This window comes from Pongo abelii, chromosome 2, assembly GCF_028885655.2.
Source record: "Pongo abelii isolate AG06213 chromosome 2, NHGRI_mPonAbe1-v2.0_pri, whole genome shotgun sequence".
Taxonomy (NCBI): Eukaryota; Metazoa; Chordata; class Mammalia; order Primates; family Hominidae; genus Pongo; species Pongo abelii.
In genome coordinates this window covers 158462690-158488666 of record NC_085928.1, presented here as the reverse complement: position 1 = coordinate 158488666, position 25977 = coordinate 158462690, and the positions used below count along the sequence as shown (strand labels likewise).

General features: G+C 36.2%; 1 protein-coding gene across 1 annotated transcript in view; it reads right to left on the bottom strand.

Moving 5' to 3' along the window:
- Positions 1–5189: 5189 nt before the first annotated feature.
- CPA3 (carboxypeptidase A3) overlaps positions 5190–25977 on the bottom strand; it is a 33069-nt gene continuing 12281 nt past the window's right edge. The window contains exons 4-11 of the mRNA XM_002814158.4: positions 23764–23866; positions 23559–23660; positions 22419–22520; positions 20681–20791; positions 19728–19818; positions 18506–18708; positions 16136–16220; positions 5190–5875 (exon numbers count right to left, since the gene is read on the bottom strand). Of these exons, the coding sequence (XP_002814204.1) occupies positions 5688–5875; positions 16136–16220; positions 18506–18708; positions 19728–19818; positions 20681–20791; positions 22419–22520; positions 23559–23660; positions 23764–23866 (985 nt within the window). The 3' untranslated portion in view covers positions 5190–5687. The remainder of the gene's footprint in view (positions 5876–16135; positions 16221–18505; positions 18709–19727; positions 19819–20680; positions 20792–22418; positions 22521–23558; positions 23661–23763; positions 23867–25977) is intronic.

Genomic DNA, 25977 nt, shown 5'->3' with positions numbered 1-25977 from the left:
ACAATGAAATGCAAGAGAGTCTCCCAAAAGCTTTGCCTAAGAAAATTCTGACAGTAGCCTATATATATGCTGCCGAAATTTTCAAGATGCTATTATGACTCATTATAGAAAAATGGCTTGGCATTTTAATCATGAAATACAATTGTGTTAAAAAGGAGGAGAAAGAAGTGTAAAGCCATAATCTTTGAAATATTGCCATGTATTCATATTAGCCTAACTATTTAGAAAATGTAGCTTTCAAAGTGGTTTTATGCAATAAAATCTTCTAGTTTGGAAGGGGCCATGTATTTCTTTCCCTTAATTTGAGTTCCACGCATAATTTTCTGTATGTCACCAACTGAATGAAAAGGAGGCATCTTATGCAACCAGAGGTAATCTGAACTTTACATAATTCTCCATAAGTTTGTTCTTCCCTAATAATAGAATACTGCTTTTCCCATTTCGATGGGTTAATGTTTTTTGAGGGAAACATGTAAGGATCCCTCAAAATATCATAGCATGCACACTTAAAAATATTACATCATTTTTAAGGACCACAATATTATTACAAATAAGTTGGCAGAATTTAATCATTTCATACAATTTTGAGATATTTAATTTTCCTGGTTTTGTTCAGTAAAACTGTTTTATATTTTCCAGCCATCTAAGGGAAATTTTATATTCTTTTCAAAAGATCATCATAAAACAAAGAAAAAATCAATAGTAAGAAACAACAATAAAAAGGGGTCAAATGACTATACAAACAAAAATTCCAGAGTTAAAATTAATTTTTACTTTAATGTGTGAAAACGTGATTTCAAAGTATGTTTGGTTTTGTATTCAATTATGCTTAAACTTTTGAGGGTCCATAACTCCCACATTGTAAGAATCTGATGAAAATTTTGCACACAGGATAATGTACACATGCACATGCACACATTACTTTATACCCCATCGTAGTGGAACTTGGTGAAGAACCACACTTGAGAGCAGCAATTGCACCTGTTGTTTTGATACTGTCCAACATTACCACAAGTAGGAACCACCTGAGCCAACTTCTTTTAAGACAAGTGTACTTTGTCCCAAATACAAAGTGGAAATTAGTGGGTTAACTTGGTGAGCATCTATTATCTCAAATTTTAATAAAAAGCTATGAGATAAGCAGGGCAGGCAAAAGATGATAGTGTCTTGCTAGATATCATTCAGTAATAGAGTCAGGATTCAAGCCCAAACCTCCTGATTTCTAGCTCTGTGATTTTGCATAACACCACATTATCCTCCAAGGATTTCCATCTGTGACACATCTGGAACTGTTATACCAATTGTTTCTGGCTTGCTACATCAGTTAGGATTAGGCTTGATTGTAAAAAATAATGATCCAAATTAACAGTGGTTTCACTAAAGAGGACCTTCATTTCTTTTTCATATTTAAATCCTAAGGTAGGTGGTCCAAGCCTTGATTAGCATCCCTGCTTGGTGAAGTCCTGAAAGGCCCAGGCTCCTTTTGTCATTTTCTTTGCTTCAGTTTTCAAGATCATCTGTAGTCCAAGATGACTGCTCAGCATCAGCCATCACAATTATATTGCAGCCAAAAAGAAGAGAGAGAACAAAGAGCCAAAGTGTTCCAGAGGTCTTTGAAGTGAGCTTTCTGGACTTTGCAATATGATGCTGCTTCTTACAACTCGTAGACCAGAATAGTCCAATTATTGAATATTGTCCTGTGCGCATCCATTATTTAGTTTATAAAAGGTACAAAAGCTTTACACCATTTTACTTGAGTTAGTACGCAGTTTAATATTTCTGTTTTTCTCTTTCTTTCTTTTTTTTTCAGACGGAGTCTCACTCTGTCACCCAGGCTGGAGTGCAGTGGTGCGATCTCGGCTCACTGCAAGCTCCACCTCCCGGGTTCACACCATTCTCCTGCCTCAGCCTCCCGAGTAGCTGGGATTACAGGCGCCCGCCACCACGCCCGGCTAATTTTTTGTATTTTTAGTAGAGATGGGGTTTCACTGTGTTAGCCAGGATGGTCTCAATCTCCTGAACTCGTGATCCACCTAACTCGGCCTCCTGAAGTGCTGGGATTACAGACGTGAGCCACCACGCCCAGCCTAATATTTCTTTTCATAATCAGAGAAAAAACATTACCTGAGTGACTAAAAATAAAAAATCCTAACAAGACCATTCCTCATTCTAACTGAATAGTTTGTGAATGGCATCCCAGAGTATTTTCCTTCTTTGACTTCATATGAATTGTGAAAATAAATATGTGAAGACTAATATCTATATTAAAGTTAAAACACTAAAACTTTATTTTACTTATAAGAAAATTTGAGTAGTCAGTCCTATGATTCTATTTGCAAGGAGTTTGGAAATAGAAACTTTATTTGTATGGCCATGTGCCTGGTTCAAAACTGGGAGACCTATTATAAGGGAGAATAGAATGAAGAAAGAGGGCAAAGAAAAGAGGAGAGATTTTAGAGAACAATATGCAGTCTCTGAGGGTCAGTGGTCAGGAACAGTTTCTGGACTCCATTGCTTCTTTTAGATGCTCAAATAAATGGGTATTTAAGTAAGATTCCTTGCTGCTGCTGCTTTGTATGATTTATATCCTGGGAAATTTAACATTAACTTAATACTGCAATACTTCATTGTAGATTTGGAGGACCAATGCATATTCTTTTTTAGAAAACCTCCCATTTCCATTTTCTATATTAAAGGTAAAAGGTTAGTTTATAGCACTGGGAACCACATGGTGGGGCCAAGAAGAGTTCTCTGTCCTTGACCTTTTCCCGTGTGCAGAAAAGCACAACATCCGTCCCTTTGGAAAGGTCAAAATAATTTAAACTTTTTTTTTTTTTTTTTTTTTTTTTGAGATAAGGAGGCTAGGAGAGAACATGAGGACAGACAAAATTTGTGTCTTTGCAGTGACATGCTCTAAGTTTCTTTGGGGGTTACTTCTTTATTTTTTCATCTAAAGAAAATCAGGCATAGATGTTTGTGTTAAATGAGAAACAGATAGTCTTGTCAGTAAGCCTAATGTTCACTTAGCCAATGAGCACTTCTGTGGTCAAAGAACATATCCAATGTGTCAAATGTGGGGAAGGGACCTTTGATATGACATTTAAAGATCAGTTTGGAGTCATAAGACTTACTGGAAACATTTATTTGCATAAGTAAAAATAAGATGTTTCATTTTTTCATGATAGAGATGTACATCTCAGATGTGCACCTCAACAATTAGATATTGCTATAAAAGAACACATTTTCAAAATGTGAAACAATGCCTCTTGAGTGAGTTTTATAGTAAGAAAATTGGAAAATGAATGATGATATATATATACTTACATATGTATTTTGTAAATATGTATATACACATATATATTTTGTGTATATATGTATATACATATATACATGTGTGTGCATGTGTGTATATGTATATTTGAGTCAGAGTTTTGCTGTCATCCAAGTTGGAGTGCAGTGGTGTGATCTTGGCTCGCTGCAGCCTCGACCTCCTGGGCTCAAGCAATCCTTTTGCCTCAGCTTCCCAAGTAGCTGGGACCACAGGTATGTGCCATCACAGCTGGCTAATTTTTTATTTTTAATTTTTTGTAGAGATAGGGTCTCACTTTATCACCCAGACTTGTCTGGAACTCCTGGGCTCAAGTGATATTCCCACCTTGGCCTCCCAAAGTGTTGGGATTACAGGTATGAGCCACTGTGCCTGGCCTCTGTCAAGAATATTGTTATATGATAGCACAACGTATAACTTGGGTACAAACCCCTTTTACTGATAGATGAGAAATGAAAAGGGAAGAATCACAGCACTTGCCACTCAAACTTTCTCATAAATAAGGTAAAATTTTAGTTTTTTAATTTTAATGTAGATATTTGTCTTCACATATTTATTTTCACTATTCAGATGCAGTCAAAGAAGTAAATGCCCTCAGATGCCATTCAAAAACTATTTAATTAGGATGAGATCTTGTTAGGATTTTTTATTTTTAGCCATTTAGGCTAATTTTTTTTTCTGATTGAGAAAAAAATATTAGGCTGCATAATAATTCAAATAGTGTGTACAACTTTTGTGTCTTTATAAACTGAATAATGGATGGATATGGGACAATATTCTGCAATTGGGATTATCTCTTTTATCTCCTCCACCTACAGGCTCAATGGAATTAGAGGTATTTATATGAATTTTAGGGTTAGAATATATTTCAGTCCTTTCTCATTTGAGTAAGTAAGTGTGAATGAGTATATAATTCCCATATGGCATGTATAATGAAACAAATTTACATTCCCACGTTCTGAAGCTAGTTTGGAATGCTAAATATTTAGACATAGATATCATATTTTTAATGAGACAATATAATCTCATAGCCACATTTTTGCCTTTTACTTTCTTGACTCTGTCACCTTCCCCTCCTGCCCCTTGTAAAGCAATTTTGTTAGTTTACATTTGTTTTTCTTGGACAATTTTGCATGGGAAACTTCTATCTACCTCATGATTATCAGAACACACCATCATCTTGTTGCTTTGATGCCATCCTTTCTTTTATGGTTCCCCAAAGGATTCATGAGGCATGTTCCAGATTGTTTATTGACTTGACTTCTCAGGGCCTTTCCCAATCGTTGAAAACTGTCTAGGGTGTTCTGAGAAGTAAGTTTACTGGAAGTCAAGGAACTCTCTACTTGTCCCTCAAATTATAGTCAGTCCTGTGGTGGGCATCTGTGTCTGGATTCTGGGAATGTAGACACTACCACTGTTGCCACTTGATCACACATTGAGGTATTGGTGTTGGGGAGAAGCTATCCAATAATACCATCTTAAATAATAGGAGTATAAATGGTACAAATGCAGCAAGTTACTCTGATTGCCTTTGGTCAACATGACTTTCTCTCCCCAACTTACAGTACATTTCCAGGTTTCCTTTCTATCCATTAGGAGGGCAGGGGTCACAGCTGACCAGACTGTCTTGTCTGTGTCTGTACTGGCAAAGAGATGTTTTAGCAGGTGGTTTCTTCTGATTATGGCAGGTTAAATTAAACTATTTTGAATTTAATGTACATTATGCTGATGAGAACTGGATCGATTGTTTAAAGGACTGAGATTCATCTCTATATGAACCACTTTATTTCCTGCTAGGACATCCTTTTGCTTTTTTGAAGATATAAACAATGTCTACTTTTATCAGAAAAAAATAGGCAGATTAGGTTTTTGAAAATTGAAGATATTATTTCTTATTAACAGACTGAATGATTGGCATTAATATTGATTATTAATGCTATGGAGAAATACAGAGAATATAGTTTATCATAAAAAGATGAATTTTAAAGCATTAAATGCATTTTATTTTATTGTATTAGCACACAAATTGATGAAGCCACATGGTGAAAATCTGTGAGAAACTTAAGGTTTTCAGTGCCCCACTGTATATCACCTTTCAAAATACTCAAAATAATGCTTTCTGCTGGGTCCAAACTTCACTTGGAGCAAAGAAAGGTAGTTAAAAGGTTTCACTTAAAGCTACTTCGTTATGGTGCTACTGAAATTAAGTAAAAGCAAACAGCGATAACATGGGACTTAAATGAGCAAGAGAAGGATTCAGGTGATATAGAAGCTGCATTTGGGGATAACTGAAGATTGACTTTCTGATGAAAGGCACAAAAAAGGATTAATTGGCTTATTCCAAACAGAGGGCAGTTCTTTAGGAAGTATGCTTGAGGATATACTTGGCAATAAATTTGACAGCTAGCATGGTCTCTCTGCAGGTTGGCTTTATCTGGGATTCTGGAAGGAGAAAACCAAATTTGCCTTTATCTCGGAGCTCAAAGGCAAATGTGTGTTTGATGCCCAGGTCATAAGCCCAGTCTAAAGAAGAACCTGATGTCGGGTCTGTAAAACACAAGCAGTAAATATTTAATTAGAGACAAATGCTAATGTTTTTTTAAAGTGGAAATCAGTGGTGTATAATTAGCAATAAAAAATAATTATGTGTACAGTTAATTGCAGTAATGAATAAGAGTAGTGGTCTGAATAGTACAGAGTGCATAGTAAAGCATAATCATGACTTGGGAATCCACCAAGTGTGTACTGTATTTAAAAAATTACATTTTGGTTGGGTGAGTACTAAGTTGAATTTATTTCCTAGGCACACATTTTTGCAGATGGACATGTTCAGGGCAAGTGCCCAGAGCAAGTGCTAGCAGCTGAGGAAATCAACTAAGGAGTCACTGGTCATGGAAAACCACCAGGGAAAAACTATACACACAAGATACATAGAACTGCATTTCTTCTAATAGCTTAGATCTCTTGTTTTTCATGTTGCTAGGGTAAACTGTTTCATAGTCAAAAGACCAAGAAAATGTAATTTAGTTATTTTAAAGACATATTTAATCTCCTAATTGAAAATTTCCAAGTAAACGTTTATGAAATTTAACTCAAGGTTCTATTTTTTGGTAAAAAGATTGGAAATATAAACACACATCTAAAGGTTATATACATATAACACACATCTAGAGGCTATATACATATACAGGTGCATATACATATCATAATTGCATTTATGTGCTCATATTTTGCTTTATGTGATATAAAAGTTTTCTTTGGTATGGGAAGGCATTTATGTTCCAGGACAAGTAATGAGTTTAACTAATAATAACAGTTTGAAAGGTTTGAAAAATTTGAAAGATAAGAATTCAAAGCTGTGATGAAAGAGAGAAGGGATATTTTGATGAAGAGATAGTGTTGGCTCTTAAATGGGTCACCAAATATTTATTAAACCTTTAATATTTACAAGACACATTTCTTGGCACCGGGGAGAGCAATTGTTGCAGAGTACAAAAATGCAGAAGATGCCACTGATGTCTTCAGTAACTTACAATTTAGGAGGCAGAAGTCAAGGTATAAGTCAATAGAGGCAGAGCAGAATATGCTGAGTACCATAGAGAAGGTACAATATTTTACCAAGATTTAAAAGAAAAGAGAGATTATTCTTGATGAGGAGTATGGCCTTTCATGCCCAGTTCCAGCTCAAATACTGCCTTCATGACGGAGGAGATGGTATTGGAGGAGAGCCTTGAAGAAAGGCTAATGAGATCCAGCTGGACCAGAGCAAAGGGAGCAGTGAGAGTTTGTGAGTAAAGCTTGGAAAACCTTGTGAATCGGGACTAGGTATTGAGATTTTCTTTTGGAGGCCTTTTACTACTTTAGGATTGTTAATCTGGATTGAAAAGAATAGAAACCAGTTATGAGGTAGTGTGAAATGAAAGCCTGACTAGGGTAGAGTCACCACATTAGAAACAGAACTGAGGGATTCTCTATAAGAAACATTGGGATTTGATAAAAATGACTGATGTTTCAATCTGGGTAGCTGGAAAAAACATACTGTTAAAAGAAATGGGAACTCAGAGAGCAATGGGATGGGAAAAAGAAAATGCAAAGGAAGACAAAGTGATACGTTTAACATCAATCAGACATTCGAGAAAGAGCTTGGAAAAATGAATGTTTAAATTATTGGCATAGACATCATAGGTGAAATTGGTGTGCACACATTTAGGATCATTATTTTCTTGGTAGGATGGATCCTTTTATCATTGTTAATGTCTCTGTCACTAGCAAATTTCTTTGCTCTGAAATTCACTTTATCTGATACTTAATGTAGCTATTCTTCCTAATGGCATAGTATATCTTTTCCATCATTCTCATTTCAACTTATCTATGTTATTATATTGGAAACGAGTTTCTTATAGACAGCATATTGTTGAATTATAATTTAAAAAATTCATTCTGCCCATGTGTCTTTAATTAGTGCATGTAGGTAAATTATTGATATGACTTAAACATGCCATTTCATTTTTTTTGTTCTTTCTGTTTTTATCCCTTTATCTTTTTTTCTTGCTTTACACCTTCCTCTTGGTTACGTGACATTTTTAGGATTCCATTTGATTGATTTATAATGTCACTTGCTTAGTTTTCTTAGTGGTTGCTCCAGGTACTATAATACACATACATAACTTACCACAGTCTAATGGTGTTGACATTTTACTATGTCAAGTGAGGTGTAGAAACTTTACTTCCTTTTAGATCCTTTTTCCCTTCCCACTTTTAAAGTACAATTGTCTTGAGTACTTCTCTACATACATTGAACATCACATCAAATAGACTTACAATTTTTGATTCAATCATCATGAGGAGAAAGTCTATTATTTAATTTATTTATTCATACTGAATCAATTTTTCTTTTTTCCTCTCTGCAGTTCCAAGCCTTTTGCTGTGATTATTTCCTTCTTGCTCAGAGGGTTCTTTTAGCCATTAAGAGTAGGTGTGCGGGGCACACATCTCTTGAGTTTCCTTTGTATGAGAATGTCTTTATTCCCTCCATTTCTGAATATTTTTGCAATATATTGAATTTAGGGTTGATAGGTGTTTTCATTCAGCACTTGAGAAAATGTCACTTCCTTTTGACTTCCATGGTTTCACATGAAAAATCTGCTGTCACTGGAATTGTTTTTAACTCTAGATCATTTCTCTCTGATTCCTTTTACGATTTTTTTCTTTGTCTAGTTTTCAGAAGTTTAATTATGACGTACTTTGATGTGAGTTTCTCTGGGTTATTCCTGTTTGGGTTTCACTCAGCTACTTGACTATGTTAGTTTGTGTCTTTGTCAAATGTAGGATATTTCAGCTTTTATTTATTCAAACATTTTTTTTCCAGCCCCTGCTCCCTTTATCTATCTTTTCCTTGGACCGATGACATGAATGTTGGATATATTATTATGCCATTTGTTCCTGAGGCTTTGCTTATTTATTTATTTTTGTTTATTTTCTGTCTTCAGAGTGAGTGAATTCTATTGTTCTGTCTTTAAGTTCACTGATTCTTCCCTCTGTCATATTTATTCTGCTATTAAGCCCTTACAGTTTTTTTGTTGTTCAGGTTATTACATTTTCTAGTTCTATGGTTTCCATTTCGTTCCTCTTTATATCTTATATTTATTTCTTTGATGATATTTTCCATTTCTTCATTTGTTTCAAGGCCATCTGTAATTGTTTGTTGAGGCATTTTTTTTTTAATGATGGCAACTTTGAAATTCATTTCCAATGTTTGAAATTCCAGTTATCTCAGTGTTGGCATCTATGGATTGTCTTTTTGTATTCAAGCTGTAATTTTTCTTGTTTTTAGTATTACAAGCGATTTTTGATTATATTCTGGACATTTTAGCTATTACATTAAATAATAAATTGTAACTTAAATCTTCAATTTAGCAGGTAGTCACCCTGTTTAGGTTTAGTAAACAGGCCCTGGCCTACTTTTGTGTCTTGTGATACTGATGACAATATAGTATTTTTTTTTCCTTTGAGATGGAGTCTCGCTCTGTCACCCAGGCTAGAACGCAATGGCACAATCTTGGCTCACTGCAATCTCTGCCTCCCAGGTCCAAGTGCTTCTCCTCTCTCAGCCTCCCAAGTAGCCAGGACTACAGGCGCCTGCCACCACACCTGGCAAACTTTTGTATTTTTAGTAGAGACAGGGCTTCACTGTATTGGTCAGGCTGGTCTTGAACTCCTGACCTCAGGCAATCTGCCCACCTTGGCCTCCCAAAGTGCTGGGATTACAGGCATGTGCCACCACACCTACCCAGACAGTTTTGCTTTGTTTTTTTTGTTTTTGTTTTTGTTTTTTTGAGATGGAGTCTCACTTTGTTGCCCATACTGAAGTGGAGTGGTACGATCTCAGCTCACTGCAACCTCTGCCTTCCAGGTTCAAGCAATTCTCCTGCCTCACCCTCTTGAGTAGCTGGGACTACAGGTGCGTACCACCACACCTAGCTAATTTTTGTATTTTTAGTAGAGACCAGGTTTCACCATGTTGGCCAGGCTGGTCTCGGACTCCTGTTCTCAGGTGATCCTCCCACCTTGGCCTCCCAAAGTGCCAAGATTACAGGCATGAGCCACCGTGCTCGGCTGACAATATAGTTTTCAAAGCCTTTGCATTGCTATTTTGGTCTGGTGGTTCACTTAGTGGGTAAAAGGTGATTGCCTGGTGCCCTAGGTAACAAATAAGGGATTCCAGCCTGTGGGGATAGAGGTCATTTCTTCATGAGGAGAGTCAGAAGTAAGAGGAGGGACCTGAGGAGAGAACCTGAGGAAGTATCCATATATTGTACCCTATTTTTTGGAAAATGTCTACTTTTAGAGGCAGTCAGCGAGAGAGTAGAAAAAAAGGAGGAGGAGGAAGAAGAGAATCAGTAGAGTTCAAAGTCAAGGAAGCCAAAGGAATGGCAAGAAGAAGAGTTATTAACAGGGTCAAATATTGCATATAATTTATGGAGCACGTGAGCTGAAATATAGAGACTGGCTTCAGTGATCAAAAAGATTGCCACTTTTAGCTAGTTGGATTTAAGTTCATGAGAAAGAAATCATGCTAAGATGCAAGCTTGGTAGCAAAGGAGCTAAAGTAAATAGGAATTATGTCTTGTAATTTAGGATATGTTAGACATTTTAATAAACTTGGCCAGTTCCTAGTTGCAGTAGCTCTCTATTTGCAGTCGAGTAAACTAATGTAATTTCCAAGGGTTAAAGGGCATGGCTATTCTATTTTGAGAGATTTACTTTATGTGAAGTTTGTCATTAATATTAATAGTGGTGATTGAGAATATATGGAATTTGATTTTTCATAATTATGTGATGCTATGAAGTAGAATACATTTCGTATCTTCTAGATCTTAAATTTGTAAACAAAACTATATTAAGGCGTAAAGTAAATACAACATTGCAAGTTTTTACTTTGAGAAAAAAATATAGAATTTGTGTGTGTGTGTGTGTGTGTGTGTGTGTGTGTATGTGTGTATGTGACAGGGTCTTGCTCTATTACCTTGGCTGGAGGGCGGTGGCATGATCATGGCTCACTGTAGCCTTGATGTCCCAGGCTGAAGTGATCCTTCTACCTCAGCCTCCTGAGTAGCTGGGACTACAGGTGTGCATCACCGTGCCTGGCCAGAACTTAATTTGTTTAACATGATACTTAGTCTTTTCTTTATCTCCATGTGTACCTACTAAAACATGTATATGCATTTATAAAATATAATAATAATCACTTGCTAAATACCAAGTACCCTTCTATGTGCTTTATTCATGTTAACTCGTTTAATTAATTCCTATCCCAAATGTAAGTAACAATTACCATTTTACCGAAGAAGAAACTTAGGCTCAGAGAGATTAAGCAACTTGCTGAAAAACACATAGCTAGTAGATGGTTGAATCAGGATTCAAGCCCAGGCGGTGTCTTCAGTGTTCACGTTGTTAATCATTGTACTGTGCTACCTATGTGCCACTGTATATTCTAGCCAATAACAAGTCTTTACTCAGTTCTATAAGATAATTTTGTTTTTGTTGACAGCATATTCTGAGTATGTTCAACATTAAGAAAATATTTCCTTCTTATTTCAAGGCACAATATTGGTTGCAACAAATTCAATCAGAGCAAATCAAAATGAAACTGTACCAAACTAGAAATCTGATTTCAGCCCAAAGGGACCCATATAAAGTGATGCTGGTGACTTAATGTGTGCTGCATTTATTGCTTACTTGATACAATGTTTTCTGAAAAATTGTATCATTTTAAAAAGTATTATTTAAATGTATTCAATATAATAACATGTACTTTTATATTAATACTAAGTGAAAATTATATTAGAAGCAAGAGCTGAAGCCAGAGATACATGGGCATACACTGAAATATTTTCTCTGTAATATCAATTTGAATGTCTCTTAGTAAGTAGAGATCTGGTGTTATGAACTACAAGTCTTAACTTTGTCTTTTTCAGAATGTAAATTCTGAAAAAGTAGAATATGTAGAATATGAAGAAAGAGCACTGGGTTGAGAATCAGTGGTAGATCTAGCAATTTTGGTGCACGAAGGAAGCTACAAGAAATGTACTTTGAAATTAACTTTTTAATTCATGACGTGACTCACAGATGAATTTTATTACCAATGCAATCTTCTTGGTTCTTATCAACTCAAATAACTATTCTTGCTCACTAGGTACTATGTTAGTTATTTCTAAGATGATAAAGGATTGGATATGCTGTTTATATGCAAATATAATCATTTCACATTAAACATTACTATTTACTTTTTTGTGCCATCTCAATATTGCTGCTTTGGGGCAAAGTGGTAGGTATACCATTTTAACTCTGGTCTTGAATGCTGATTTTTGTTTTTGTTCTGCCCTAAAGTGATGAAATATTTCTGTATCTGAATTTCAGACTATAAATGAGAGGTTTTGCTTAGATTAGCGATTCTCAACCCTAGTTTCATCTTAGAATCACTTAAGATACTTAAAAAAAAATTGAGTGCCTGAGCTCCTCCTCAGACTGATGAAATCAGAATCTCTGGGGGCTGGGGGTATAATCATTCATGTATTTTAAAAGCTTCCTGATGATTCTTTTTTTTTTTTTTTTGAGACGGAGTTTTGCTCTTTCATCCAGGCTGGAGTGCAGTGGCGTGATCTTGGCTCACTGCAACCTCTGCCTTCCGGTTTCAAGTGATTCTCCTGCCTCAGCCTCCTGAGTAGCTGGGATTACAGGTGCCCACCATTACGCCCAGCTAATTTTTGTATTTTTAGTAGAGATGGGGTTTCACCATGTTGGCCAGACTGGTCTCAAACTCCTGACCTTGTGATCCGCCCGCCTCAGCCTCCCAAAGTGCTGGGATTACAACAGTGAGCCACCACGCCTGGCCAGCTTCCTGATGATTCTAATGGGAAGTCAGGCTTGAGAACCATGGACTAGATCATTGCCTATGTTTCTCCCTGGTTTCAAAATTTATGATTTTAACTTATCTGATATGTTTGCCTCTCATGTTCAAATAGTAAACATATATATTTTTTTTCTAAAGGCCAGAGATCCTCCATAAGTTGAGTTTAAAAAATGCTCCCCTAGTCCTTTTTTTTCTGTCTTCATCAAGTCAAAGACAGGAAATCACTGACAAATGCTAGATGCTGTTCCTAAATCTGGGGGCATGTTAAGTGACAATCAAGTTATTGGAATGACTAAACTTTAATCACATTTTTATTTTTTATTCTTACCAAGTCTACTACTTTGCTACCCTGTTTCTCATGAATGTTTGATTAACATTCTATCAGATGCTTTATTAAAGCAGTCTGTTCTAGAAATCTTGATCATTTATCAAGCTGCTGCAGCACTGCCTGACAAAGGCAATTCTTTCTAAATCTCAATGCTTTTAAAATGTTTTAGTGTAATGTAATAAAAATTTTAAGTAATGCTGCACAGTTAAACAGAATAGTAATCCCTCTTGACTGTATCTTTCCATTTTGAAAGTGACACGTGATGGCATGGAGCTATGGTAGTTTTGGCTCTCCGCTCCTTCCAGTTAGAATGTGACTTCCTTAAGAGTAGTTTATTGTGTCCTAAGTCCTCTCATCTATCTCTGAAAGCTCCAAAGTGCTAGCCTGCTAGCTAGCTACACCATATATTTTTGTTCATTAAGAAATCTTAATGCAATGCTATGCACAGCTCTGTATTCTCATACTTTTGTAGATACACACACACAGATAATTATTTGATGCTTTAATTGCCTTTTGCAAAGTTTGCTCCCGTTTGGAATGCTTTGTTCTTTGCCTCTAAGACTATCTGTGTGTTTTTCTTGCTTAGAGGAATTGCTCTTACGTGGTGTCTGAGTGGCCAATCTGGCCCTGCTATTTATTAGTACCTACTAAGTGGGCTGCCATTTTAAACTGATGTTCTAGTCTGTCTTCTTGTTCTTTACTTTGCTTACTTTTTGTCTACTCACATAGCTGGGTACACAACATGTATTTTGAAATCTTGTGGTCATCCACCTGTATGTGTAATGACTCCCCAGCATGGCTAGGCTGTAGCAAGATCTATGTGGATGCTGGGGATTATCTATATCACTACACTTTTTCTTCAGCACTTTAACAGTGACTGGTTGATAGGTGATTGTTAATGAATGTGCTCAAGGAAAGGGACTTGTCCGTTTTTTAGTCATTTTCCAGTTCTGCCAAAGAAGCCTCTAATAAATAAGTCCTAGAAACTGTATATGTTGATTCCAGCATTTTCAAATTCCATTGCAATTGCTGAGGATGTAGACTTTCAGTTCAAAGTTTATACTTTTAGCTTGGAATACGGAAGTGACTTAAAAACTGTGGTCAGGTAAAATTGTTGCAAGGAATCCTGAATTCATATACACATATGTATTTTTTAATGCACAGATTCTAAAAGCGTAATAAAAATATGAGTGTATCTTTGGTGGTGGAAGCGTTGTTCATGAAATTTTTAAAAGTTTAAAGGTAGTCTTAATGCTAAACAGTGTTGGATATTTGGTCTAGAAAGTGTTGCACGCTTAATCAAGTCCAGTCCTGCTGTGGTTTCAACTCACATTCACTTCTTTTGAATAAGCCAGGACACCATTATCATTGAGCAAGTTTATGGGAACTAATTCTGCTGTTGTTCCATGCCTTGCACTGTACTATATGTTACAGGGTCTAAGAGGAAATCTGAAGCACATAATTCTTGCTTTTGAGAAGTTTCATGGAGAATTTTGTATAAATTTTGACACTAAGAACTGAAGCTTGAACTTGGTTTGAAGAAAAGGTAGTTTTTACGAAACAATTCCCAAACTAAGCTTAGTGGGAGTTGCTATAAGAGCAGAAAGTGGTCTTACTTCCCAGGATCTGAGTTAAATGTCTTTGGTGATACTCAAATGGATTTTTTGGCTGTTCATTGAAAATAGAAAATCCTGTATATTTCAGCTGCAAAATCCAAATGCGCAAACAGTATGTGCAGTGGGCAAGATCAGGGCTTTTGTTTGTTAAAATCTGAGATTGAGTTCCAGCTTTGCCGGTTACTAATAACTGGGAAATAGTATTCCCCACCTCATAGGGTTGTTGTGAAGCTTGAGATTGTGAAAATCAAGGGGTAAGCACAGTGCCTAACTTGTAAAGACTCCATAAAAATTTGCAGATATTATTTAGTATAAAGTATGGGAGTTGGCAAATCCTGGCCAGCCTCCTGTTTCTGTGAATGAGGTTTTATTGGCACATAGTCACCCATTTGCTGACTTATTGTCTATGGCCGTTTTTGAGCTATGATGCTCTGGTTGAGTACCCGCAACAGAGACTGTACCTCCACAAAGCCAAAGCTATTTACTATCTGGCCCTTTACAGAAAAAAAAAAATTACTGATTTCTTGTATATAGAATAAGAGACAAGAAAATCAAGGCCAAGAAATCCAAGTCAATAACTTAAAAACACACAAAGACAACATAAATTTAAAAATAGTGAAGAGTAAGAAATGGTGCTGAGAATATAAAACAAAAGTGACAGAACTAGAGTCTTGCGATTCCCTTCTAGTTCGCCATACAGATTTCAGTTGAACATAGTGAGAAGGAGCAAGTGAGAAGGAGAGATAACTTGTTTTACACGACCAGAGGGGCTGAAACTGATTTTCTATCTGTTTTCCTATCCTAGCTGTTTTTCAGCTAGGGAAAAGACCATACTTACATGTAGACAAGGCAAGTAAGAAAGAGTCCAGTTAAAGTTAAATGGTTAAAAAAAAATGTAGACTCTACTCCATCTAATTTTTTGTGTGTGATTTTTTTTAGATGAGATCTTGTTCTGTTGCCCAGGCTGGAGTGCAGTGGCACGATCACAGCTCACTGCAGTCTTGACCTCCCAGGCCCAAATGATCTTCCCACCCCAGCCTCCAGAGAAACTGGGACTACAGGCATAGGTCACTATGCCTGGCTAATTTTTTTTTTCCTCGCTCCAGTGAATTCTCATTAGTTCCTGGAAGGGTACAACCTTGTTGGTGGTAGAGGTGGGAATCAGGAAGGTAGATGAAGTAAACTGTAAATCTGTCTTGACTTAATAGCTTCCGTTGACCTTGTAACCCTGTAAAAGTTCAGTATAATTTGTTTCTAGAAAAATCTTATCCCAAGAAAAGGTCAGAATCTATCCCCTAGATTCACATATAATCCAGAATATCCTGTAAAAAGTAGAATTTAAATTAGCAATTCCAGATGCTCTAACCTAAATTGCAAATTCCATAATTTTCTTTAATATTTGTAAAAAATAATTAGGGAATAGGGCTCAGTAAATAAGAGGAATAACTTACAAATTGTTGATTCTGTTGGGCCATAGATGTAGCGGGTTTCATATCGAGTTGATAGAACATCAGTGCCAATTTTTGCAACTTTGGCCTGGAGAGAAAGGAAAGTTAGAGTGAAATAATAGAATACTGTGTAAATACCAAGGAATATGTAATTATGTATGTATGCAATTTTTTAATGGAGTCTTATAGGTTAGGCACTGTGCTGTGCTTAGCCCTTGATTTTTAGTTTCAAGACTCATAACAACCCTATGAGATGGACAGTACTATTTCCTGGTTACTTGCAACTGGTGAAGCCGGAATTCAGTTCCTGGTTTTAACAAAACCAAAGCCCATACATACATATATATGTAAATATGTAAATTACTAGGATTGAAAAAAGTCAAATTTACCAGTTATTTGACATTTGAAGATCAAAATAAAATAAATGGTTAAATGAGAAACTTATTTTCAGTAATATATGTGGTAAGTATAAAGACTTGGCCAGGCACGGTGGCTCACGCCTATAATCCCAGCACTTGCGGAGGCTGAGGTGGGCAGATCACGAGGTCAGGAGATTGAGACCATCCTGGCTAGCATGGTGAAACCCCGTCTCTACTAAAAATACAAAAAATTAGCTGGGCGTGGTGCCATGTGCCTGTAGTCCCAGCTATTTGGGAGGCTGAGGCAGGAGAATCGCTTGAACCAGGGAGTCGGAGGTTGTAGTGAGCCGAGATTGCGCCACTGCACTCCAGCCTGGTGACAGAGCGAGACTCCGTCTAAAAAAATAAAAATAAAAAAATAAATACTTAAATATGCAGTCAATTATATACAATAATGCTATATCTCATTTTGTGTTTTTACTCTTCTTTCTCTCTCTCTCCTCATTCCTTTCTTTTAAAATATAAAATATATATTATTTTTCCTGTCAATTTTTTTGGTTTCAGATAATCGTCTCTTCTGACAGTTTCTCCAGTTTCTTCCATGTTTTACATTCCTTGGTCCTTAACAGGCTCATATTGCTACAGGATCTTCTCTACTCATCTGACTTCAGCATACCAAGGGAAGAAGGGTGGTTGACCTCTCTTTAAAATAGTTGTTAATTAGGGTGTCTCTTTCAGAGTGGCATTTTGTCATGACCTTTTAATACACATTAGTGTTTTGTGCTATGAGAGTGATTGTCAGAATGAATTTTAATGGAATATAGTTACTAACATATTTGCACTCACAAATTAAGATTTTTAAAAGACTATGTGTATAACATATATAACCAAGAAATAATTTTTTTCTTAATCAATTTAGTTGCTATGCAAGAACTCTCATTTTACTCAAAGTGGTTTTTTTTTTGTGGATATGTATTTTTTAACCCATAATGTCATTTTCCTAACAGTGGATTGAAATCACAGTGCTGTACATTGGTATGCATTAATTGAACTCACGCACTCAGATTATCACCTAGATTGGATAATAAATGACTATGGGCCATATATTGCTGGTATGTTTTCTTTGTTGTATATGTGGAGATGATTTTAATGACTGATTCAAGTCTCTGCTCCAATTAACATTAAATGCTGTTGTGCTAAATACAATGGACTGAGGTCAGAATGAAAATTGTAACCTCTTAAAAATTTTAAAATATCTTATGAGGCAGTATTTGGACCACAGCTATTACTGGAAGTGCTATATTTGCCAATCACCATGGGATCTGGGCCACTAAACTTTTTCTGTTTTATTTATTTTCTTCTATAGCAATTCAAAATATTTATCCCTCTATGCACCCATTCACTCTGTCACTTCCTGTGATTCATTGGAACCCATATGCAGACTTTTTTTTTTTAAAGCTCACATTATCAAATCAGTTTTTATAAAAAAAATAGTGCTTAATGGATCATAGTTTTGGAAAGATAACATATTCTTAGTGAAGAAGTTTCACAAACATTTATAATCTTCTTTGGATTGTAAAAGAATATTTCCAAGTTGATCAGGATAAAAATACAATGTATCTTCTTAAATCTGATATCTGGGGGGCAGGACTAGTGAATGTCTTTGGTATTCTATTGGGCTTTTTCCGTGCATGGTTTTACCGTAAGACCCATGGTAAATGTTAAACCCCACAATGAGCTGTGTTGTAATAGACTTCTATTGTGCCTTGCCTAGACGTTTCTTCTTGAATTTTTTTTCCTCCTGAGAATCACATTAAAGGAATTTATTATCTATATACTTTTATCAATGAAAAATTAATCTAAAGATCATGATTTTAACTTCAAGGCAAATTTCATTCGTTCTTTTCTTTGACATTAAAATGTGAAATTCTTTCAACATACCCAAGTTAATGAAGAACAGACTGAAAGTCAATGGTGTTAGCGATGCATGAAGTGCAAACTTTTGTCTACGTACCAAGTCCTCGTGGTTAGGTGGCAGTTTTGATGTATATCCATACGGAAACAATAGCATCTGGGAGTAGGAATGGAAGGTGATGTAAACCTTGATTTCATTCAGGTGGCTTCTAATGAAATTAGTGACAGCTTTCGTCTCTTTCTCGGACTCCGGTGCAGAGCCCCTATAGTTATCTGCACATGGGTCATTGGTGTTAGGAATGGCTGCAGAAGACATAGGTGGATGAGACCACAGTCTGCTCCCCATCCATATAGCTCCTGCCTCTTCTAATGTATTATAGATTCACAGAATGTTTTAAATGTTTTTGCCTCTCATGTTTACAGGGCTGCTTCAATGTCTCTTGTATCATAGTTACTACAGATTAACATTGCACACACATGCCAGATTGTAACAGACTTAGCCCACTGGAATACTCTAAGCCTTGTTTACTTCCTTGTCCTTTCCCAAGGCCACAGGAATAATAAATCAGAAGCAGCCCATGACTTGGAGCCAGATAGACTCCAGTTCTAATTCAACCCCAGCTCTAATGTGCTGGGGGCTGGTGTGAATTACCTTCTCTGGGCACAAGTTTCTTCAGCCTTTTTCAGCAGAAAGCTCTCAATTAGGGATAGCTGCTGCTATTATCATGTTCATTATGGTAGAATACAGTTAAAAGCTCAGGCGATGTTTTCAACAAAATTAGGCACAGAAGAAATATATAAATTGGGGCAATGGTAATTTATCCTTGAAAGTGTGCAGTGATGAAGTCATAGTTGTATAGCAACTAAAGCATCATCTGATGTAGCAGGCCTCTGCTTATCATCGTATTTCCGTTAAACTTTTTCACTTTCTTTGCTCCAGATGACTCTTTTCACTAACTATCTGAAAAACTGTCTGTATGTTGCTTTTAGCCACTGACATTTCTCACATCAGGAAGCAGAGGAATCTGAGGTCTTTATTCAGATTATCTGAATTTTTATACATTTGGATTGTGCTTAATTTTTAGCAAACTAGATATAGTAAGTAAGATATGGTTTGATAAACAGTCCCTTCCTCCTCATTTCCTTCTACACAGCAAAACATCCCTCAATGGTAGTGATGATTGTCTTTCATGTTATAGATACAAAAGTTAACACTCACTCAAAGCATAACTATTTTTACTGAACAAGTAGGTGTTTTAGTTAAGTTTGGGGCCTAAATATTCCTTATAGCAATTTTCCTTGATAGCAAGTCTGCTACTCACAGTTCCATGAAGCATTAAAATTCCTGTTGAGGTCAGTGCCGATGCATTTGGAGTTTCGGTTCTTGGAACGATTTTTTCTCCACATGCGGTTCTGCCAGATTGAATGATGTAAGTGTTTACACAAGATCAGTTTGCATTTTTCAGTTTGATCATTTCAAATTCTCTCTGCAGGTATCTGCAACTTTATTTGAAATCTATCTAGTTAACTTGAGGCCCTTTATTATAAAAAGAAAAAAATATGTTTCCTTATAATTTGTAGTATTTTCAGAATCATGGTTTTTAATATTATATCCTTAGGCTTTGATGAAATAATTCAGTTAATTTTAAACACTGTTGATTAGTTCTCAGTATTAGAAGATGACTAATGGTATTCTGAAATTAACCATAATTTAAATTATAACTTCATTAGCTTTTTCACCATATATAGATTCAGATATAATGCAGGTCAAATTTTTACTGTTGGAGCATTATTTGCAGAAAATAACTTGATGTAACAGTATCTGTCTGAGAGTTCTTGTTTAGCAAAAGCAGGATAATAAAACATACTGTAAAAAGACAAATAGGTATCTGTATCTCTCGTTGATTTTTTTGATACAGTGATTCTACCTCAAATTCTATTCAAAATTGATGAAATACAAAGGTTTTTGTTTTAAAATCAATTAATTGGCTTTATTCTTAGCTAGATATGCCACATCATATAATGCAATCATACATTTCCTCTATAATTACTACTTTATTTCATTTTTCCACATAACTAGCTTCAGCAGCAAAAATTTTATATTATTTCAAGGATACCTATGCAACCAAGAAATCATACTTAATTTGAAACTGAGATTTTTACTTTTCTGAATTAGAATTAACTTCTTACCTAAACCCTAAGCTGAATGCCTAACAATGTGTATTAAAGCCAGTAAATAATATCTAAATGCAAACAAGAGAGTAGAGAGCAGTACCTTTGTCCATGACCAAATATATCCATCAACATTGAACACAGGAAGAATGTAAAAATTCATTCGGTCCAAGAGTTTGGTCATAATTTTGTTTCTCCCATAAGTTTTGGTTGCCTGTAGGAGGAGAAAAAAAATTAAGCTATTGGTATGAAGTTTAGCTATTATGTGGAAAGCTGTGGTTATAATAGTAATAACTTGAGTCACTTCCCAAGATCACATGCTTTCAAACATATTTTCCCTAAAATGAACAAAAATAAACATCCATGTAGATTACAGAGGAAAAAAACCTAACTTATTTAGGCTAGTGACATTAGTGGAAATGAACAGTCTTTAAAGGAGCATTTAATTATTGAGACTTGTAGCATTCCAAATGTAGCATGAGAGTTATGTTTCATAGAAAGATTGGAAGCCAAATGGAAAATTTGTAATACAACTTATTTTTAATTGATTCTCTCACATCCTTTACATAAATATAGATTGAGTCTGTAAGCACAGGAATATGAAAACATTGGAGAGAATTTGTGAGATAGTTATAAGCAGGATTAAATAAAACAATTGTATTAATAAAATACCCAAGGATTCAGAGATTGAACAACTTTTTTTTTTCTATATCTGACTGAAATTTCTCTAATCACATGCATTTTCTGTAGCTACCTAAAATCTCTCTCACCACTCTTGGGAAGTCCTTCCAGGTACATCTGAATTGAAGACAAGAGATTTTTTGTAGACCTGTGCTGTGCATTCCTTTCTGTGTTGAGTAGGGGGAGCTCTTGGCCCTCAGCTGGGAGAGCAAAAGTAACTACAGGTCACTTCCTGGTGGATTCTTTTCTAGAAAAACATCTGTGCCCAGAAAACCATTGTTACAAGTATTTCACCAGTGTGCCATGTGCAAAAGCTGACAGAAAGAGAAAATTAAAATATGGTAGGAATCAAAATACATTGGCAATAGCGTGAGAGGAATATTGAGTATGTAAACTAGATTAACCTTTTGAAAAAGTGAATTGTAGGCCCAGTGTGGTGGCTCATGCCTGTTATCCCGGCAATTTGGGAGGCCGAGGGGGACGGATTACTTGAGATCAGGAGTTTGAGAACAGCCTGGCCAACATGACAAAATCAGGTCTCTACTAAAAATACAAAAATTAGCCGGGCGTGGTGGCCCATGCCTGTAGTTCCAGCTACTTTGGAGGCTGAGGCAGTAGAATCGCTTGAACCCAGGAGGCGGAGGTTGCAGTGAGCCGAGATTGCATCACTGCATTCCAGCCTGGGTGACAGAGTGAGACTCCATCTCAAAAAAAAAAAAAGTGAATTATTTTTCACTCAGAAAGGAAACTTAAATATTAAAATTCCAAGTACATGTGTGACTAATGTATTATCTAAAGAGGAATTAAAATTAAATATCTACGTTCTGAGCTCATTGAAGAAAAGTTACATTTGTAGGTTATGTGAAGGTTGTTTCAGATTTTCCATACTTGACTATAGGAAAAACTTTCATATGATAGCCCAAGAGAAGTCTGAGTTTCATAAACTCTTAGCTTGAGTTTAAGAATTGTTTGAAGGGAAGGTGTCAATTTCATAAAAACTGTAATGATGAGTAAAATTCAGAGCGTTTCTTCCCTGACAGCACCAAGTGTGGGCTCTTCTGGCTAAGTGGAATTGCGTGTTTGGAAAGGATGTCGCCACTTAGTGAAGTGCTGGAGACTTGGCAGTCAAAGGAGAATTGGGAGTCTTCTGATTCACTTACCTGATAGACAAACCACTGGCAGAATGCTGGGGAGACCCATTCTCGTGCGTGAATGCCACAATCCATAAAAATAGCCTTCCTTCTTTCATTCTTTTTCCCAATCTATTTAAAAATAAACTTGAGATATTGTTTTGAACAAACTCACACATTGATTCCTTGTTGACCAATAACTCATTCATATTCTGAAAGCAATTCTTTCCCGTGTCTATTGTTGAATAAGAACCATGTATGCACATATTATTCTCAGAAGGGACCATGGGACATATCCTTAAATGTCTATACATAATTCATAATCTATTACAATGTATATTTTTCAAAAAATTTTTCTAGTGTCAGGGCAGCTGGTAGGATTTTGAAAAAAATTCGTAGTCCATTGTTTTTATTTTATTACTAACATCCTGTGTTCTGAGAAATTGATTATAAAGTCACTTTTGTTTCTGCCATTTCCTTTTGTTTTTCTGGTTTTGTAAACTGGGGATATTTACCCTGGAGTGGAGAAGATCTTGTGTTGTGTTGGAGTGGGGAAGTGAAATAGTACTGGATACTTGAATGGCTGTCATTTTGAAGACAGTGCAGATTTGTTTTGGGTGGTTGGAGATAATGAATGAATGGGGGTTCGGGATGTGGATGGGCTTCTCACTTGTTAAGTGGCTGCTTCAGGGAACAGTATCTTTGGATGTGCAAAAATCCAGCAGCAATGGAATGGAAATTGTTGGCTTTGTTATAGGGAACCCTCAAGCAATCCAGGGTTGAAATGCCTAACACACTGCTCTACAGTCCTATGATGCTATGATATTTAAATTCCCTTCATGACATTCATTCATCAGCTTCACTGCATTTTAAGGGGTGAGGGTTTTTTTATACCAGAGACATCACAGACTCTTGTAATAAAGCTGTGGGATGAAATATTCGTTTGGGTTTGTCCACTGTGCAATCTCTGACAAATGTTTATCCAGACACTTTCTTGGGTCCACCAAAACCACCTGTCACTTCTATTCTTTAATGGATGTCTAGAGCTTAAATATTCTTTCAGAGATAATACGTATTATCTCAAAATTAGCTCAGTTGTGTTACAAAGTAACTTTTAAATTCATGTTTTTCAACAGTAATAAGAATTAGTGGTTCTTGAATTATTTTTACCTTCAGAACATATAGTGGATTATCTTCAACAGTAGATCCAATTTTAATACGAGAGACCATTTCAGGATGCTTATCCATCATCTTTTCAGTCCAAGCCACAATCTTAAGAGCAAAATCAATTTTGAGAAATTAGAATAAAAGAAAACAAAATGACAATAAATATTAAGGGTAACTTAAAAAAAAGTACAGGCATTTTATACTGTACCTTTTCCCAGTTATTGTATTTTGCGTAGCTGTGCCTGCCTGGGATATCTTCTTTAACATCAAACTGTTTCTCGATCTCTTCTTGTAGATCATGAATCAAGATTCTGTTTGACAGGGGAATGATAAAATACATATTTTATCATGAGAAAGGAAAACACAGTTATCTTTCATTTGCAGAAAATTTTTCTTCCTTCTGTATCTTTAATCAAGTTTGCTCTGTTTCTTCATTATTCTCCTCTAGCTGTCTCCTTTAGACATGTCATGTGTCTGGCTTCTGATCTCCCCATTTATCTAGAGCTGTGCTGTCCAGTGTGATAGTCTCTAGCCCCAAGTGCAAACAGGACATGTGAAGTGGGGCTTGTCCAAGAGTAGATTGCTGTATGTGTAAAATATACACCAGATTTTGAAGATAGTATAAAAATTATATAAACTATCTCACTAATAAGTTTTATATTGTGTAGAATAAAAATTTCAGACATATTGGGCTAAATAAAATGTATTGCTACAGTTAATTTTACCTGTTGCTTTTTACTTTTTTAATGTGGCTACCACAATTTTAAAATTATGCATGTGGGTCGTATTGTACTGCTATAGTACTCCCCATCCTTCTCCAAAACACACACACATCTACATCCACATAAACACAGGCAACAAGGGATACTTTCATGCACACATCTACAGACCATAGCTTATAATTTCACACCTTCTGAGCTGGGAGAAACTTGAATAATAATGATAATTATAATAGTAAGCAGGTACTTAGCACTACCTTGTGCCAGGCATCGCTCTGACCTCCATATGTACGTTATTAATTCATTTAATCTTCACATTAGATTATTATGCTTATCATACAGATGAGAAAAATGAGGTACAAAGTGTTGAAACAACGTGCCTATAGTGATGGATCTAGAAAATGGCTAACATGATTTGGAGGGGGTGAAAATAAGAGGTGGGAAAAATCACTAGGAGACTAATGTTGAGGCTCAAGAGGCTTACGGCTTATACCTTATCTTCCTATTTCCTTTTTCTTTCTTTCTTTCTTTTTTTTTTTTTGAGATAGAGTTTCACTCTTGTTGCCCAGGCTGGAGTGCAATGGTGTGATCTCGGCTCACCACAACCTCCACCTCCCGGGTTCAAGCGATTCTCCTGCTTTGGCCTCCTGAGTAGCTGGGATTACAGGCATGTGCCACTACACCAGCTAATTTTGTATTTTGAGTAGAGACGGGGTTTCTCCATGTCGATCAGGTTGGCCTCGAACTCCTGACCTCAGTTGATCTGCCCGCCTCAGCCTCCTGAAGTGCTGGGATTACAGGTGTCAGCCACTGCTCCCAGCCTCATCTTCCTATTTTCATCTCTTTCTGAGCCATCTCATGTCATCATTTTATGGAGTCCAATGGCTGTAATGGTCACCCGATGGTCACTCATTCTTGAAGCTCCAGGTATGGACTCTCCTCTGAACTCTTGGCTTACACATCCAACTGTCTACCTGACGTTTTCACTTGGATTCAGATATCCATATGTGTAATACAGGCCAGGTACAGCTTTATACACATTATTTAATTAACCTTGTCAGTATTATCACTTTACAGATGGGGAAGTTAGTGCTCAGAAGGTTTAAATACTCACAGTTTGTATGAGATGGAGTTGCGAATTTGAATACAAACTGCCTCATTTCAAGATTTATTTTTAAAAAATGTCATCATATATGCAAGTATTTTATTTATTTTATCTGGGGATTTTCTATTTGCTTCATTAATCTTTTTTCTTATGCCTTAATAGAAACCAAATCATATTTAATTACAGTAAAATTTAATACTGGATAATGTGTCTTATTCTTTTTTTCCAAAAATTTTGAGTAATTTCACCTATTTTAAATAAATGTCTTGGCTGGGCATGGTGGTTCACATCTGTAATCCCAGCACTTTGGGAAGCTGAGGCAGTTGGATCACATGAGGCCAGAAGTTTGAGACCAGCCTGGGCAACATGGTGAAACCCCGTCTCTACTAAAAATACAAAAGTTAGCCAGGCGTGGTAGTGGGCATCTGTAGTCTCAGCTACTCGGGTGGCTGAGGCATAAGAATTGCTTGAACCCAGGAGGTGGAGGTTGCAGTGAGCTGAGATTGTGCCACTGCACTCCAGCCTGGGTGACAGAGGAGACTCTGTCTCAAAAAAAAAAAAAAAAAAAGTCTTATCAGAATCATTTTAGGAATTAGAA